At 47.5% G+C, this 16,158-nt stretch overlaps 1 protein-coding gene across 1 annotated transcript; it reads left to right on the top strand.

Annotated features, from left to right (window-relative positions):
* Positions 1-5,538: 5,538 nt before the first annotated feature.
* LOC310768137 (trypsin-like) lies at positions 5,539-13,914 on the top strand (the record flags this gene model as incomplete). The annotated part of the gene is made up of 5 exons (XM_083625851.1): positions 5,539-5,578; positions 6,580-6,739; positions 10,265-10,518; positions 13,200-13,336; positions 13,762-13,914. 5 exons carry the CDS (start codon positions 5,539-5,541, stop codon positions 13,912-13,914), a joined length of 744 nt encoding a protein of 247 aa, XP_083481977.1.
* Between the last annotated feature and the right edge of the window lie 2,244 nt (positions 13,915-16,158).

The following is a 16,158-nucleotide window of genomic DNA, read 5'->3' as shown; positions in this document are numbered from 1 at the left end:
TAATGAATGTAAATGTTGCCTTTGTATAGTAGTCTAGTTTCTACATGCTCAAAAACCACTCTCTATCAGCCATCCAGACAAACAAGAGGCATTATCAGAGTTCAAGGACATATTCCAGTCAGGCAAGAACACTCAGGGTGGGAAGCAGAGCCAGTGGCCTGAGGAGAAGGGGCCTGAAGGGTGGCCTGAGGGCCAGATAAAGAGGCTCAAGGGGTGGCATGTGGCCCCCAGGTCTGAGGTGTCCCACCCCTAACTTAAATAAGCAGACAAGAAAGGGGGAGCATGCACCCCCTGTCCTCAGCACTCTCCACATTTTCAAGGTCAACCGTGTGCAGCAGGGGAAGTCTGTACTTATGGAGGCTCCTGTGTGTTTTGGAATCTATTATTATTATTATTATTATTATTATTATTATTATTATTATTATTATTTACTTGTATCCCACCCATCTGATTGGATTGCCCCCACCACTCTGGGCAGCTTCCAACAGAATATAAAAAACACAGGATACACCAGACGTTAAAAGCTTCCTGATACAGGCTGCCTTCAGATGTCTATGGAAAGTCGTATAAATAGTTTTCTGCTTGACATGTGATGGGAAGGCCTTCCACAGGGCGGGCGCTCCTATCAAGAAGGCCCTCTGCCTGGTTCTCTGAAACCTCACTTCCCGCAGTGAGGAAACTGCCAGAAGGCCCTCGGAGCTGGACCTCAGTGTCCTGGTTGAATGATGGGAGTGAAGACACTCCTTCAGGTATCCAGGGCCGAGGCCATTTAGGGCTTTAAAGATCAACACCAACACTTTTGTGCTCAGAACCGTTTCCTCCCTGGCCCCGTGGGCCCTGGAATCCTGCACCGCTCAGAGGTTGGGGAGGCGTTCAACAATATCTTGTCATTGTGCTTCTTCTACAGCACAGTAAATCATAAAACATGCATTAATGACCCCCTGAAACAATGCCCCGGGTTGGAACACCCTGAATGACAACCTGGAAGTGTGAGATCACCCATAGCCGTGGGTGACCAACCACTCCTCTCCTCACAAGAAGGAGAAGGGAGTGACTGGGACAATTGTTCCATGCATAAAGAAACTGTCACACAGTGTCCCAACACCAAGGAATTTGAACTTTAGCACCCAAACCATGAGTTTACACAAGCTCCAGGGCGAATCCAAAGTGGATGAGTCCAACAATTATTTATCACATTAAGATCAGCCTTCGCAGACCTGGTGTGCTCCAGTTCCCATTAGCCCCAACTAGCACGCCTACAAAAGATGAGCTTGGAAATGTGTGGCTGCTGGTCCTGAGGCAGTATTGTTTTATTTATAACAATGCATGCAGAGAACAATGCAAGCAGAGACTCCTCCGGCAGGCAGCAAACACTCCTAGGTGGAATCTAGGTAAAGGTAAAGGGACCCCTGACCATTAGGTCCAGTCGTGACCGACTCTGGGATTGCGGCGCTCATCTTGCTTTATTGGCCGAGGGAGCCGACGTACAGCTTCTGGGTCATGTGGCCTGCATGACTAAGCCGCTTCTGGTGAACCAGAGCAGCACACAGAAACGCCGTTTACCTTCCCGCCGGAGCGGTACCTGTTTATCTACTTGCACTTTGACGTGCTTTTGAACTGCTGGGTTGGCAGGAGCAGGGACCGACAACAGGAGCTCACCCTGTCACGGGGATTCGAACCGACGACCTTCTGATCGGCAAGTCCTAGGCTCTGTGGTTAAACCCTAGGTGGAATCTACACATATATAAAAAAATGCTGTGAAAATGCTTTATAAAAAAAAGTTTTGAAAAATATATTGAATTTGCCATAGCTCTCTTTCACCATCTAGTGTCACATTTGTACACTGCACCTTACAACACGCTTAAAACATTTTATTTGCAGCAGTATAGTTGAGTCCCTAAGCTGGATCAGATTCCTGGGATCTCAAAGAGCTTCCTCTTCAGTCAACTCTCAGCTCGCAACTCTCTGCAGGAGAGTGTGTGCTCCTTTCCAACATTAACATCAGTTCATTAAATTAACATTAAATGTTCATTAAATCCCTGGCTATTCATCACCTGGCCATTGATAGTACTCAAGATATTAAAATGTAACAAGATCTTCTGATCTTTCCCTATAATGGGCATGGGGAACCTCTGGCCCACAGGACAAATGAGGACCACAAGACCATTTACCCCGCCACACCCACCTGTCACTCACCTGGTGCCATCTGATGTCAACGGTGTGTCTAGTGAAGCCACAGAGGCAAAGGAACCACTGGGAACCTTAGAGTGTGCACTGCGCAAATTTATGATGGAATGTCAGGGCTATGTGATGTCACATGATGCCATGTGACTGACCCCATCCTACATGTTTGGTAATCTCTGAGGGCCAAGTTGCACATACCTGATTGCATTGCCCATACCTGCTTGCCAGCCTTTTTAAAACAAATAAGCAGACTGTATTAGAACGCAAAGAGAAATTAAACCATTATTAAGCACATTGATGCAAACAATCCTCCATCCTTTTGCCACTCCCTTCCTTCCTCACCCTCTGTAGCCTCACGCCCACTCTTGGAATTTATTTAAATAAATAATGTGGTTTAGATTGTAAGATCCTCAAGGCAGGGACCTCGTCTTTCTTTGCCTCTGTAAAATGCCACGGACATAGTAATTATTTGAATCCTGGCACCAGCAGGCTTGGGCAGCGCAGCAAGAGCCAAGCAGAGCCCTCTGTTTACACCTGCACTCCTTTAAATAAGCGGCTGAGTCTGAGAGTTGCCAATTTAGTTACCCTCAATGTCTCCTGAATAGCACGGGGAAATTCAGAAGGGCAAATCCCAGCTGCCTGGGGCTGATGCAGAGCATTTCTGTTGCCACTGCTCACAGACCTGTTTGCCCTCCACAACCCTGGCACTGATTATTTATACAAGGGGTAGGGACATTTTTCAGCCTGAGGTCCACCATTTCCCTCTGGGGAACCTCCCAGGGGCCACATTCCAGTAGCAGGCAGGGTCAGAGGCAAAAGTGGGCATGGAGCAATGGATTTAAATTTTACCAAAGTTCAGTATGTTCCTTTCTACACATGCGCATCCCTCTCCACCCTTCATCCAGGCAAGCATGAGTGATTATCGCAGTTCCAGGTTGCATTCTGCTTTGGTAAATGAGCAAAGTCAGTGGAAGGTGTGTTCTGGGGGGGTGCAGCTTGGGAGGGCCACGTTTGACCCCCATTGAGCCTAAGGTCTCCCACCCCTGATTCATGCACACAACACTTGGTGCAGCCCTATTGGACGTGTCTGTGTGAATCCCATCTTCAATCTGCTTCGTTGTTCTCCATCACTTGGAATGCCATTGGTCAGATTTGCCACCTGATCGGACGATAAAATAGCCAGACTCACTCTTCTGCATTTAACTGCCGGGCAGTTTGAGGAGACCAGGAATGGAAGCTTCCAACCTTAATTTTCGTTGTGGGATGATGCCTGGCGCTCCATCCCTAGTCCCTGGTTCTTCCCAACACGCTTGGCAATTATTGGTTGTGCTCGACGTGAGGAAGAAGCAAATCAGCTGCTGTGTTTCCTCAACCGGTGCATGTTTGCAGCATGAGATCAGTGGCGTAATCCCACTTTGTGAGTTTGGCCAAGCAGCAGCGACACCCCAAATAAAAATGAGTCACTGTGCAGAATTTTCGAAACGAGCACAAGAGTTTTAATGATGGAGGGAGAGGTATCCCAGAGGTTCCACCAGCTGCTTGAAGCCCTTGACCTGCACAGCTAGTTAAAAATCTAAGGAGTGTGTAGTTATGGAAGGAGGGACAGGTTGGGCTTCCAAACAGTGCAATGGGCATTGGGCAGTGAAAGGGGCGGGGAGGAAAGTGAAGCTCTGCTCTGAATGGTTGCTTCTCTAACCCATTGCATGAGATCAGCCCAAGAGAACCTGTCTCCCCATCATCTGTTACCTGTGGATTCTGCTTCTGACCATCACAGCCTCCCTCAAAGCAAAATCCCAAATTGGGACCTCAGGTGACTTGATGGGTTTACATCTTCTTTGAGCTGCTGTTTCAGGGTGGTGGTGGGCATTTTGAGTGGCATGCTGGATCATGGCTGGGTGGTCATGATTATGGGTATGGTATTCAGCTAAGTTTTGTTAAGTGTAGACCCATTGAAATGAATGAAGCTAGGTCCCTTAATTTCAGTAATGGAACTATTCCGAGCAAAACCTAGTTGAATACCACCTTTTGAAGTTTGTGGGGGCCCATGACAAAATGTTGTGCATTTGCCTGAGGGAAGCCTTCAAACCTCTTGGTTCTTAGGTAGGAGTGGGGTGACGAGAGAGCGAGGGGATGGGTGGACCTTACAAGCTATGTTTCTCTCCTTCCATTTTCCTTTCCCGGCCACTCCATTCCGTTCCCCCTCCCCAACTGTTAGTCAGCAGCCTGTGCCCACTGAGCATGCTCAGTCCTCACTAGGATTTGTTTAGTGTCCACCCTCTTAGATTTCTTCCTCCTAAAGTTTTGTTGTTGTACTCCTGCAAAACTGGAGGTGTCCCCTACTAATCTCTTCTTCTGTGTGTGGTGGGTGGGGGTGGGTGGGCACTGGTCATGCTTGTTGGGGCTGATGGGAGTTGTAGTTCAGCAACATCTGGAGGGCCAAAGATTCCCCACAACCAGGGTACATTAAAAAATGGCACCCACAGCCTGAACATTGGAAACAGAAGGAGTGCTATTCGTTGTGTGTGTGTACCACTGAATGAATAACAATATATGAAGGACTGTTTATGACATTCAAGACATTCAGTTCAGGATCTCAAAGCAGCTGTCTTATTACAAAAGAATTTCAGAAATAGACTTGAAAGAGAAGTTGCTGAATTACAACTTATTACTAAACTGAAAACTATGGAGAGACCAGGTCTTAATAGAGATATTGGATTCTTGTCTCATTACACATGCTAAAGCTATTTTTGGTCATCTGCATACTATCCATTGCTTTTTCCTGTAGGACTAATTGCAGTCGTTAACAGTCGTCAACAGGTTTACCATACCCATTGAGTCAATCACCCATCTCCCACTACCCTTCTGAGAAAAACCCCACCCCAGCCTCCCACTATATAGAAGGGTCTGGTAACTTCTGTTTCAGTGTATCTGAAGAAGTGTGCATGCACGTGAAAGCTTATACCCAGAACAAACTTGGTCTCTAAGGTGTTACTGGACAATTTTTTAATTTTTATTTATTTATTTCGTTTGCTTATGTATACTATGTGTTGTCGCTTAATGCAAGGCGCTGGTGAGTTCATCACAGCGAAAATGCAGCAGTTGGGCTAATTTGGCATTCCCACTGGTGCCTTTGAACCATGCTGACCTCAACCCTCCCTGACCTAATGTGCAGCAGCAAAAATGGATGACCAGAGGTCAGGAGGAGGAGGGCATCTAGAGGGCACTACATTGGCCACCCCTTTTGTACAGCCTTGTTCCCAAGCTGGCAATGACAGTTCTCCTTCAATCCTTCAGAAAATTTCCAGCGTCTGTTGACCCAACTGCCTACTCTTGCTGCCTGTTCTGATGACAGGCATGGAGCTTCCAGCAATGGCTGTGCTTCTGGTCGCAGCAGGTGAGATCATGCATATGGGAGTCAGACTTGAAGAGCAGATATGCTTGTTTATTTATTTTTGAAAACTATATACAGCCTTACTTCCAAAAGGAATTCAAGATAGTCAATGCATGCTTCTCGGCTTGTGCATTCAGAGAGGGCAGGCGAACTGGAAGGGGGAGCAAAGAGGAGACTGGCTGTACCTTAATGGTAGAGCATTGGGTTTGCAATCAAAAGGTCCAAAGTTCAATCCCCGGCATCTTCAGGTGGCGTTGGGAGAGAACTTGGTTGGAAATCTTGGAGAACTGCTGTCAGTTAGTGTAGAGATGAGCTAGACGGACCAATGGTCTGAATAAGACAGCTTCCCGTGTCTCTACTCCTTTGGGGATGAGCCATAGCTCAACAGCAGAACATCTGCTTTGCATGCAGAATGTCCCAGATTCATTCCCAAGCATACAGCAGCTTCCTGTGTTCTTAAGCAACAGGGCCTAGGGGCCTCTAAACATGGGCAATGCCTGCTCTCTTCCTGGCGAGTTGCTCTTAGCAAGTGCCCAACAATGCCAAGCCACTGGTGCCGACCTGGACAAATGAGTACCATTTTTGATCAGTATCGCTGGTGGCTGGTGCCCTTTGGGACTGGCAGGACAGAAGGCAGGAAGACCAACAGTGGGTGGTGCCAGAGCCAATGACAAACAGAGCCAACTAATTCTAGTTTTGACTCCATCCTCCCCCTGCTGAGTTACACAGGGCAGCACTGAAATGGAAGGGGCGTGGGAGGCAAGCCAGGCAGTGCTAGCCCCTGGATCTGGTGCAAATAAGAAGGCAGGCAGGCAGCGCTGGCTGAGGTTGGTGGAGCAGTGTTGTGTTTGCCCTCATCTGTATTCTCCGCTCAGCTGGGAGGGTGGGTGGGTGTGTAGATGTGACCATGCCTTGCTGCAGCAGAGCTAGAAGAACATTATTTGCTTTCCTCCGTTCCCAACCCTTTGCTGTGATATCCCTGTCCATTTTTTTTATTATTATAGTGGCTGCACAGAATGGACCAGGATTGCTCAGGGGTTTCCACTGCAACAAAAACTCTCAGCCCTGGACAGCAGCACTGTTTGATGGCTGGAAGTTCCACTGCACAGGGACTCTGATTAACAGCCAGTGGCTGGTCACCGCTGCTCAGTGCTTCACAAATCGGTATGTGTGACTGGGAGGCAGGGGCTGCATTTGTTGCGAAGGACAAGCTGGAGGCCTGTAATTGTGGAACTATGGCTCTGTCTGTGCTATACAGTCAAAGCTGCATCTTACCACTTTGCACCATCATAGCCAGGGCTGAACCAGGATGTTTTGCTGCCTGAAGCAAAACAGAAAACAGCCTCCTCCACCACTACCACCGCCGCCGCCATGTTCCCCTGCCACTGCCACTAATGACAATGACTCCTCCACTCTGCCGCCACTGCCTCCGCCACCTGAGGTGGCCCAAGGAAGCCCCAGTATGCTGAAGGTGGCAAGGGAGAAAAAAGAGGGCCGAAAAGGAGGCCAGTTGCGGGATGGGCAGTGGTGGAAGAAGAGGCAGGGATGGATGAGTCATCACTAGTGGTGGAGAATGAGGAAGAGTCAGTGGCAGCAGGTGACAAGCACAGGAGGCAGTGAGCACCATCGTCCTTGTGGGCCCGGATCTGCCATCCTTCTCAACTGTCCCGAGCCTGCTGCCTGAGGCAGCTGCCTCACTGAGCATCATGGGGTGGAAAGCCCTGGTTATAGCTCCCTCCAAAGAAACTGGGGAACTGTTCACCCACTCTGAGAATTGCAGCTCTCTCGGAGGAATACGGGCCTCCTACGTGGGTCGCACTGTGGGTTAAACCACAGAGCCTAGGACTTGCCGATCAGAAAGTCGGCGGTTCGAATCCCTGCAACAGGGTGAGCTCCCATTGCCCGGTCCCTGCTCCTGCCCACCTAGCAGTTCGAAAGCACATCAAAGTGCAAGTAGATAAATAGGTACCGCTCCGGCGGGAAGGTAAACGGCGTTTCTGTGCTCTGCTCTGGTTCGCCAGAAGCAGCTTAGTCATGCTGGCCACATGACCCGGAAGCTGTACGCCGGCTCCCTCGGCCAATAAAGCAAGATGAGCGCCGCAACCCCAGAGTCGGCCACAACTGGCCCTAATGGTCAGGCGTCCCTTTACCTTTACCAGCTCTCAGCACCATCAAGGAACAAGGCTTCCCAGGATTCTTTTGGGGGAAGCAATGGCTGTTTCAAGCTGTATCACTGAGCTTCAAATGTATAGTGCAGATGGGGCCGTCAGTAAAGAAGGGGAGCTTGGCAGGTCCTGGTCTTGAGAATTAAGGAGAGCCCGAGAAATTCTGCTATTCAGAGATTCAGAACTGCCCTAACTGAGAGAGGGAAGGGGGGAGGACCTCAGTTTTGGGGGCCAAATGCAGCTCTTCAGACCTCTCTGCCCAGCTCTTGGGCATCTCCCTAGGCCACACCCCCTCTGCCAAGGACACAACCCTCACCAGCCCTGCTCCACACCCTCCTTGTATGCCTTTGCCTGGCTGGAATGTGTCCCTGAACTGTGATGTTGCCTCTTGCTTGTCTGGATGCAGGATGGGGAGAGGAGTGCATCTAGCTTTTGTGTGGCTGGAATGCAACCAAGTCTACAAAGGTTAGATCCAGGGCTTTTTACCCAGCCAAAGTTGTTGAGCTTTTTTGAGAAGAGCTCACCCTGGAGAGTAAATGACACTCTTGGGGATCCCCATGTGTGCCTTTCAGAGGTGAGGTGTCTTCAGTGGGTTTGCATTGGTGGCTGCTCTTGATAGAACCTTGTTTCCCCCTGAATAACCCAGGCATTGAGCCAGTCTTGGGATGCCCAGTAAAGAGTCACACCGTTGGCCCACCTAGTTCACTATTGTCTACACTGACTGGCAGCAGCTCTCCAGGGTTCCAGCAGCAAATTTCTCCCATCCCTACCTGGAGATGCTGTGGATTGAACCTGGTACCATCTGCATGCGAAGCCAATGCTCTTCCATTGAGCTCTGGCCCTCCCCTTGTGCATCACTATGCTACAAAAAGGCTTCTCCTGCTCAATGCCTTTATGTCAGGCTGCTGTTCAAAGGTGTGCAGGAGCAGGATGGGGAGCAAATTTGGCCACCCTGCTTCAGAATGCCCTTTGAAGTGCCATGAAGCCCTTTGGGGGAAATTTTTATTGGCGTGCCAAGAAGTTGATTAATGCCTTGACTTGTCATTAATCACAAACAACTTGGGAGATTCCAGCTCACTGTCCTCTGGCTCAACTTAGCTCTTACACAATTTTCCAATGGCAAACAGCCACGTTCTTCCCATGTCAGCTTTCCCCCAAAGTTGTGCTCTCCAGATGTTCCTGGAGTACAACTCCCACCAGCCCCTGACCATTGGCCATGCTGATTGGGGCTATGGATGTAAAAAGGCATAATTGTTCATTCTTCCCTATATTAGTCCTGTTTCTGTTTAAGGCAGTTTGTCTGTTATTCAGCTTGCTGTCCATGGTGGCAAAACTATGTAACTTGTGCAATTTATTACGTAAATTGCATTGCCATTGTATTATGCACCAATGAGGTGCAATGCAAATGGGAAGTGGGGTGTTTGTAATCAATTAAATAATTGTTTGTAGGCTCAAAGCAACAACAAAAAATGAATATTGGCAATTTCCCCTCCCATTTCCGTTTTCGTCAGAATCCTCCGACATCCCTATTTGGGGTTGATGGAAGTTGTAGCCCAACAACATATGGAGGGCACCAGCTTGGAGAAGGCTGCCAAAGGCGAAATCCAGAGTGGCCACTTAGATGACCTTAGAAGGGGATCAGACCAATTCATGGCGTGTTTAGAGGCAGACTTTAATCCTGGGGAAAGGAATAGATATATCTGAACCAAATGTAGCGAGGGCAGCCCTGTGCTCTAAAACAAGGATGGGGAGTAATTTTCAGCCTGAGAGCCACATTCCTTTCTGGGCAATCATCCGAGGACCACATGTCAGTGGTAGGTGAGAGCCAGGAGCAGCACAGTCATTCAGTGAGGTGAGGCTGCCACCACCTCCACCAGCAGTGGAGAAGTGCTGGAATCAGCACTGATTTTAGAAGAGATCGTGGCAATCTCTGGTGAGATCTTGGCCGAAATCGCCCAATATATTGTGGGGTGTGCAAGGTCTCTTGTGTGATTTTGTCCGAGATCTCTCCCTGAAATCCCTGGAATCTCGCCCGAAATTGGCACCGGTGCCTGTGATGCTTCTCTGCTAATGGTGGAGGTGGCAGAATGTACAGTGAAGGTGGAAGCAGGAGCAGGCATGGTACTTTGGTGGTGGCGGCAGCAGTGGCAGCAGCAGGGCAGGACTTCCTGTTTTGCCTCAAGCAGTGCAGGGGTATTTGCTGGACCTGGTGAGACAAGAGGCAAAAGTGGTTAGAGAAATTGAGTTTTTATATATACTGACACTGTAGACAAACTGTGCTTCATCCAGGCAAGCCAAAAGCATTATCAGCATTCAGGACACATTCTAGCCATGCCAAAGCACTCAAAAGGGTACAAAGCAGGGCTGGTGAGGGGGAGTGGCCTGGGAAGATGGGCGTGGCTGGAGAGAGGGTGTGGTCTAGGGAGACTCCCAAGGGCCAGAGAGAGAGAGACCTGGAGGGCCATACCTGCTCCAATGCATTTGGGTGCCTCTTTGTCCTTTACACCTGCTCCTTGTACCACAGTTTCTTCTATGTGGCTCTTGGAGAAAACAGCCTGCTGAGCTTTGAAGGGACAGAGCAGCTGAAGATCGGAATCAAGGCAATCCGCCACCCCTTTTACAACAGCTTCAACAAGGATAACGACATCATGTTGGTCAAACTCCTGACCCCCATCAGGTTGACTGACAGCGTCCAGCCACTTGCCTTGCCCAGCAGCTGTGTTGATCCTGGCAGCTACTGTGTCGTCGCTGGATGGGGCACCCCCATTCTGCAGAAAGGTAGTGGGGGTGGGGAGCTGGAAGGAACCCAGGATGTGAACAGGGATGGGAGAGAACTCTGACTCAATTTGCTTTTAAAGGCGGACCTACCTGATTCAGATTTTCTGAAAGTACACAAACCAAAACGTGGCCGTCTTTCGCAATTCGCAATTCTCTGAATTTTGCAATACGGTTCTTCAGCCAAGTAAATGGGTGCAAAAAGGTGTATATTAGGAGAAAGTCTGCATGAAAATGCAGATATCAGGGGAAATAGCACACAAAAATGCATTGCATAATGACAATTTATTTTGTAAAAATGTGTACATTTGGCAAAATTGCATACAAAATGTGCTCATTAGGGGGAAATGTGTACTAAAGTTGGGGTGGGGTTGAATCCCCATTACTGATGAAGTGGGAGAAGCCTCTATCACTGCACTTTCTTATCTTCCAAGTCCCACTGCTCACCCTTTCCCTGGTGCACTATGCGGCAGAATTTTTTATTTGAAAACTTAGCGAGCAATGGAAAAAGAGAAAAAGTCAAATAAAATTAAAGAAGAAAGAGATATGCTGCTGCTGCTGCTGAATATACAAATAATACTAGACCATGATCAGTTCACATTGTGGACACAGTGACCATCAGTACCGTATTTTTCACTCTATAAGATGCACCCGACCATAAGACGCACCTAGTTTTTAGAGGAGGAAAACAAGAAACAAGAAAGCAATACAAAGCCTCTTGAGCGAAGAGGCAGGAGCACTCCCGCTGCGCTCAAAAGGTTTTGCGGGGCTATCCCGGAAGCCAGAAGAGGAAGAGGGATCGGTGCGCAATGATCCCTCTCGCTGTTCTGGCTTCTGGGATAGCTGCGCAGCCTCTTCAGGGCGGTGGGATGAAGGCTCCCCGCTGTCCTAAAGAGGCTGCGCACGGCTAAGCCAGAAGCTAGAACAGCAAGAGGGAGCGCTGCGCAGTGATCCCTCTCGCTGTTCTGACTTCTGGGATAGCTGCGCAGCCTGCATTCGCTCCATAAGACGCACACACATTTCTCCTTACTTTTTAGGAGGGAAAAAGTGCGTCTTATAGAGCGAAAAATACGGTATATGTATCTTAAATTAAACATAATTTAATATAAGCCCTCCAGATGTCCTGATGGGTAGTCACATAACACTGATGCCCAGGGCTTTTTTTCAGGGGGAACTTGCCAAAACTCAGTTTTGGCACCTCTCGGGTGGGTTCCGGAACCTCTCAAGTGAGTTCTGGCACCTCGCAGGTGGGTGCCATTGTGATTATAAGACAAAGAGGGAGGCGTTCATGGTGAGTTCCTGCACCTCTTTTTCTAGAAAAATAGCACTGCTGATGCCTGCATGCAATATGGTCACGTGCAGCCAGGACAATGAGGGTGCTCAGACCGTTGTGCAATAGACAGTGGCTATGTATCCTTCCGGGTTTCAAATATAAGTTTATTAGTCACCCTAAGGGCTCATGAAAACCCCACTTGTTGTACTGTTATTAATCCCCATACTACAGTTTGAAGGTACATGAACACCCGAAATATCAAGGATTTTGCCAATACTAAATTGATGTGACTAACAACTTCAGACCAAAAGAAATATATATCACTGTACAAACCCACTCCTTATACATCAAATAGACATTCCCAGCTTTACACCTCCTACATTAAACAGTGCCCTCTTATACTCGAAATATTCATTCTTGCCGCATCAATCTCAATTTTCAGGTCCAAGGAAATATTTCGTACAGATCCTATAGCAATTTCCCATTGTTTAGGCTGTATAATGTCTTATAATTCCCTGTTCCTCACTTCTCTAAGTTGCTCAACTTCTACCTCGCCAAAATCCATGAAGCATCTACAAACAGCAGTTATAGGTTAGGTTTTCTGTAAGGGTTAACATCCTAACACTCCCTAGCTGGTTGAGAAAGAGGGTGCAGGAGTCTGACACTGGGCCCGGAGCAGAAGGTCATGAAAATGGGCAGTAGTGACAGTGACTGAAGGCATTTAGCTTGAGGTCTACAGATGTCAGAGAATTCAAATGGAAATGGAAGTGGGAGCAGAAATGGGCAATGTTTGCTGAGTCATCCCACATTCAGCCCAAAACTCAATCCAGCAAATACAATCGGTATTTGCTGCTGTAGTTGTTTTCAGTCCACAAATGACACACAATTGATTACTTCCCCCTCACATTTGCATTGTGTTTCCTTTGCTTTGAAATGAATGGTGTGGAATACCGTGATAAATACAGGATTAATTATGGATTGTCTCCAATGCTAGTCCTGCTCAGAGGAGACCCACTGAATTTAAGGGATATAATGAAGGACCATTGATTTCAAGGGGTCTACTCTGAGTGAAACTTAGTTGGATTCGCACCTGTGTAGTTTATTCCATGAAATTCTGCTGCAGTGAATACTGAGACGAATAACATTTTTGTTGTTGTCGAAAGCTGCATTGCAGTGGAATGGAAACAGCACTGCATGCGACTAGGCATGGGTTTGGGGTGGAAAACGATGCCTTCTTACACCTAGGAACCCGCCACAAACTCTGTGTGAATCAGCCCCATGAGAAAAGGCGAAAGTGTGTTGGCAGTGGTGGGGAATCCAGCAAATAATTAGAGAGTGAGATTTTCTTGCTGCATGTTAAATATCTACGTCATCCATTCCTCTCTCACTTACCTCTGCTCATCCCCACTAGAGTACCCACCAGACATCCTCTACTGCGGAAATATCACCACCCTGACTGACCAGGAATGTTTGGCTGCCTATCCTGCTATCCACTTGGGGCACATGCTATGTGCTACTGTCAAGATGGGTGGATCTGATTCCTGCCAGGTGAGCATGGCCATTCCTACCACCCTCCCCCAGCCATAAAACACCACTGCCATCCTAATGTTTGTGTCTCCTGATTTATTCCTAGAGTCTTTGATACTTACTTGCACATGGCTGATGACAGGAAGCATGGAGCCTAGGGCTGTTTACACAAAAATACTTTTAAAACACATGGCTTCTGCCAAAGAATCCTGGAAACTGTAGTTTCCCCCTCAAAAACCAACCGTTTCCAGCAATCTTAAACTACAGTTCCCAGGATTTCCCAGGATCATGGGTGATGAAATTAAGATCTGGCCTCCACCCCTGAAATGAGAGATGAGGCGATCCTTTAGTCACTGCAGGTCCCAGGCTTTATATCCCAGTACCGCCACCTTGAATTGATGGATTTTTTTTTACTCCATAACAGCATTTCTTCATTGCCTCCGCAGGGAGACCCTGGCTCACCCCTCGTCTGTCGTAACACACTGCAAGGCATCACATCCTGGGGCTTTGAAAAATGCTCTGAGGTAGAAAGCCCCAGCGTCTTTGTCAAGGTCTGCAACTACGTTAATTGGCTGCGGGAGACGATGGCTTTGGCTTAACATCTCTGAGGAACACAACCTAGTATCCCTCCCGTCCTCAGGTTGCAAAATAAAGGGTCTTGAAAGAAGTCTTGGGTATTGTCTCTTGGCCTTTTGTGTCCTTCCAGAAGTTGCTTGTGCCAGTGGCACCCCTGCTATCAATCGGTGGAGGGACACCACATCGCTGACCTCAGGTTGCCCTCAGCCAGCTACCATCTGCTTGCCCTTTTACGTACTTCCAGTCCAGGAAGAGGATTGCCTGTCCTCTTCTTCCCTCGTATTCTCAGTGTTGCCATTGTGGAATTCAGCAGAGAGGGGGATGGGGCAGTGTGTGGAGGATGTCCTGGGAGGTGTGCTGTGTTCCAGGTGCAAAGATTCATGATGTGATGGAGAAGTTGCCGGCTTTGCAGTTTTGCAGTTAAAGTGAATTGACGTGCTCTGTGTCTATTGTGTAAAAAAACAATTTTTAAAAACAGTCTGTTCTCAGTTGGGAAAGGACACAGAAATTGCGCAGAAAGGTGTGTGTTGAATGAATGATGAACAGGAAGGTGTATAATCATCTTGAAAACAAATCAGGACGAGTGCCCATTCTTGTATAATCTCCCCCACAAATAAATGCTGAATAAAAGCATAAAATAATCTAAGCTGTGTGCAGTGCCGGATTTACGTATAAGCTAAACAAGCTATAGCTTAGGGCCCCACTTTCTTGGCCCCCCCCAAAAAAAATTTAAAGGGGAAAAAACCTGGATGTTCATTTCCAAAATATAAGATAAAAAACAAATAAAATAAAACCTACATACAGCAACAGTGTTTTGTGCTGTGTAGGCTACTATGATGTAAGTAATGGGCCCCGCCTGCTAGCCTGCTCCCTAAAATATCACTGGTTTGCTCATTTCTATATATAGGGTGCCTACATTCTGCATGGCCTGGTTGCATGGCAACATGTGCAAATGGCTTTAGATACCTATTAGGTCCATAGATTACCATATAGCATATATTCAACACAAAAAACAGCGACCATTTGTTGTTGACAAAGGACACCTGGACCTATAAAGGGCCCCATTACCTTCAGTAGCTTAGGGCCTCATCAAACCTAAATACAGCCCTGGCTGCTTGTAAGCTTTGTGCAAGCAAATCAGGAAGAATATTCAATAAACAGCTCTTCCGGAGGAGCCTTGGGTGGTGAGTGGCAGTAGTGCCACCTATGGCTGGCTCTGATCTCACCCACTGCCGATATGCAGCCCCTGACCCATTACTCTTGAGGGAATCCAGCCCTGGGCTGGAAAAAAACTCACACATCTCCACCCTTGCCCTGCTGTGAAGGAAAGATTGTTAATGTTGCAGAAGTCATCGCTGACTTTGTTGTGGAATCTCTGGCAAATAAACAGCAAAGTTCCCAGGAACACTGTTTTGAAAGCCAGCTTTTGAATAACACTAGGGTTGTCGTGTTGTTTTAGTTGCCTTCCTCTTGTGCCTTTCACAGCAGCACAACCCTGAAGAGATTTAGGACATGACTTTTTGAATGACTTCATTTACAAGGGGAAAGCATCATCTGCCATATGGACATCTGTCAAGCTGTTGTTGGAAACACAGGAGACAAGGTTAGACAAAAAGAAGAGTGGCAACTTTAAATGGCATACAGGGACAGGAGGGAATTTTATTCCGTTCGCACTTATAGGCGAACATACTTAATTCACACTTTCCGAAACAATACGTGAACCCAAACACAGCCACCCTCTGAAATTTGCAATTCTCTGAATTTTGCAAGCCAAGTTATGTGCACAAGAATGCCTATTGTAAGGTAAAGTGTGCAGATAAATGCCTATATTAGTGCAATTAACATACAAAATGCATTGTGTTAAGGGAAAAAACCTTTGCAAAAATGCACACACTGGGCAAAATTGCCTTAAGATGTGTATATTAGGAGAGAAAAGTACCAAAAGGCTGATGGATTTCCCTGAGAACTTTTTTAAAAAATGCAAACGGATATGGCAATGAGGAGAATCGAACCTAAGTGAGAAACTGTGGGTGACCTAGTCACCCATCCTAGTGGCACAGAATGTAACTGGAAAAAACTTTCCTGATGCAGATTGCATGGTGTGTGTGTTTTTGTTCGGAAGCTGCTTCTCGCCTCTATACGTATATCAGGGGAGAAAGGATACATCTCGTAACGTTTGCACTCAGTCAAGTGAGAGGAGGGAGCAGGTTTGGAAGCACGAGCACAAACAAGGAGGCATTTAAACCAGCTAAATTTGAGGACGCGAT

Source organism: Podarcis filfolensis (assembly GCF_964270895.1).
Source record: "Podarcis filfolensis genome assembly, chromosome: 8".
In the NCBI taxonomy this organism is placed as follows: Eukaryota; Metazoa; Chordata; class Lepidosauria; order Squamata; family Lacertidae; genus Podarcis; species Podarcis filfolensis.
This window is presented reverse-complemented; position numbering and strand designations above follow the sequence as displayed.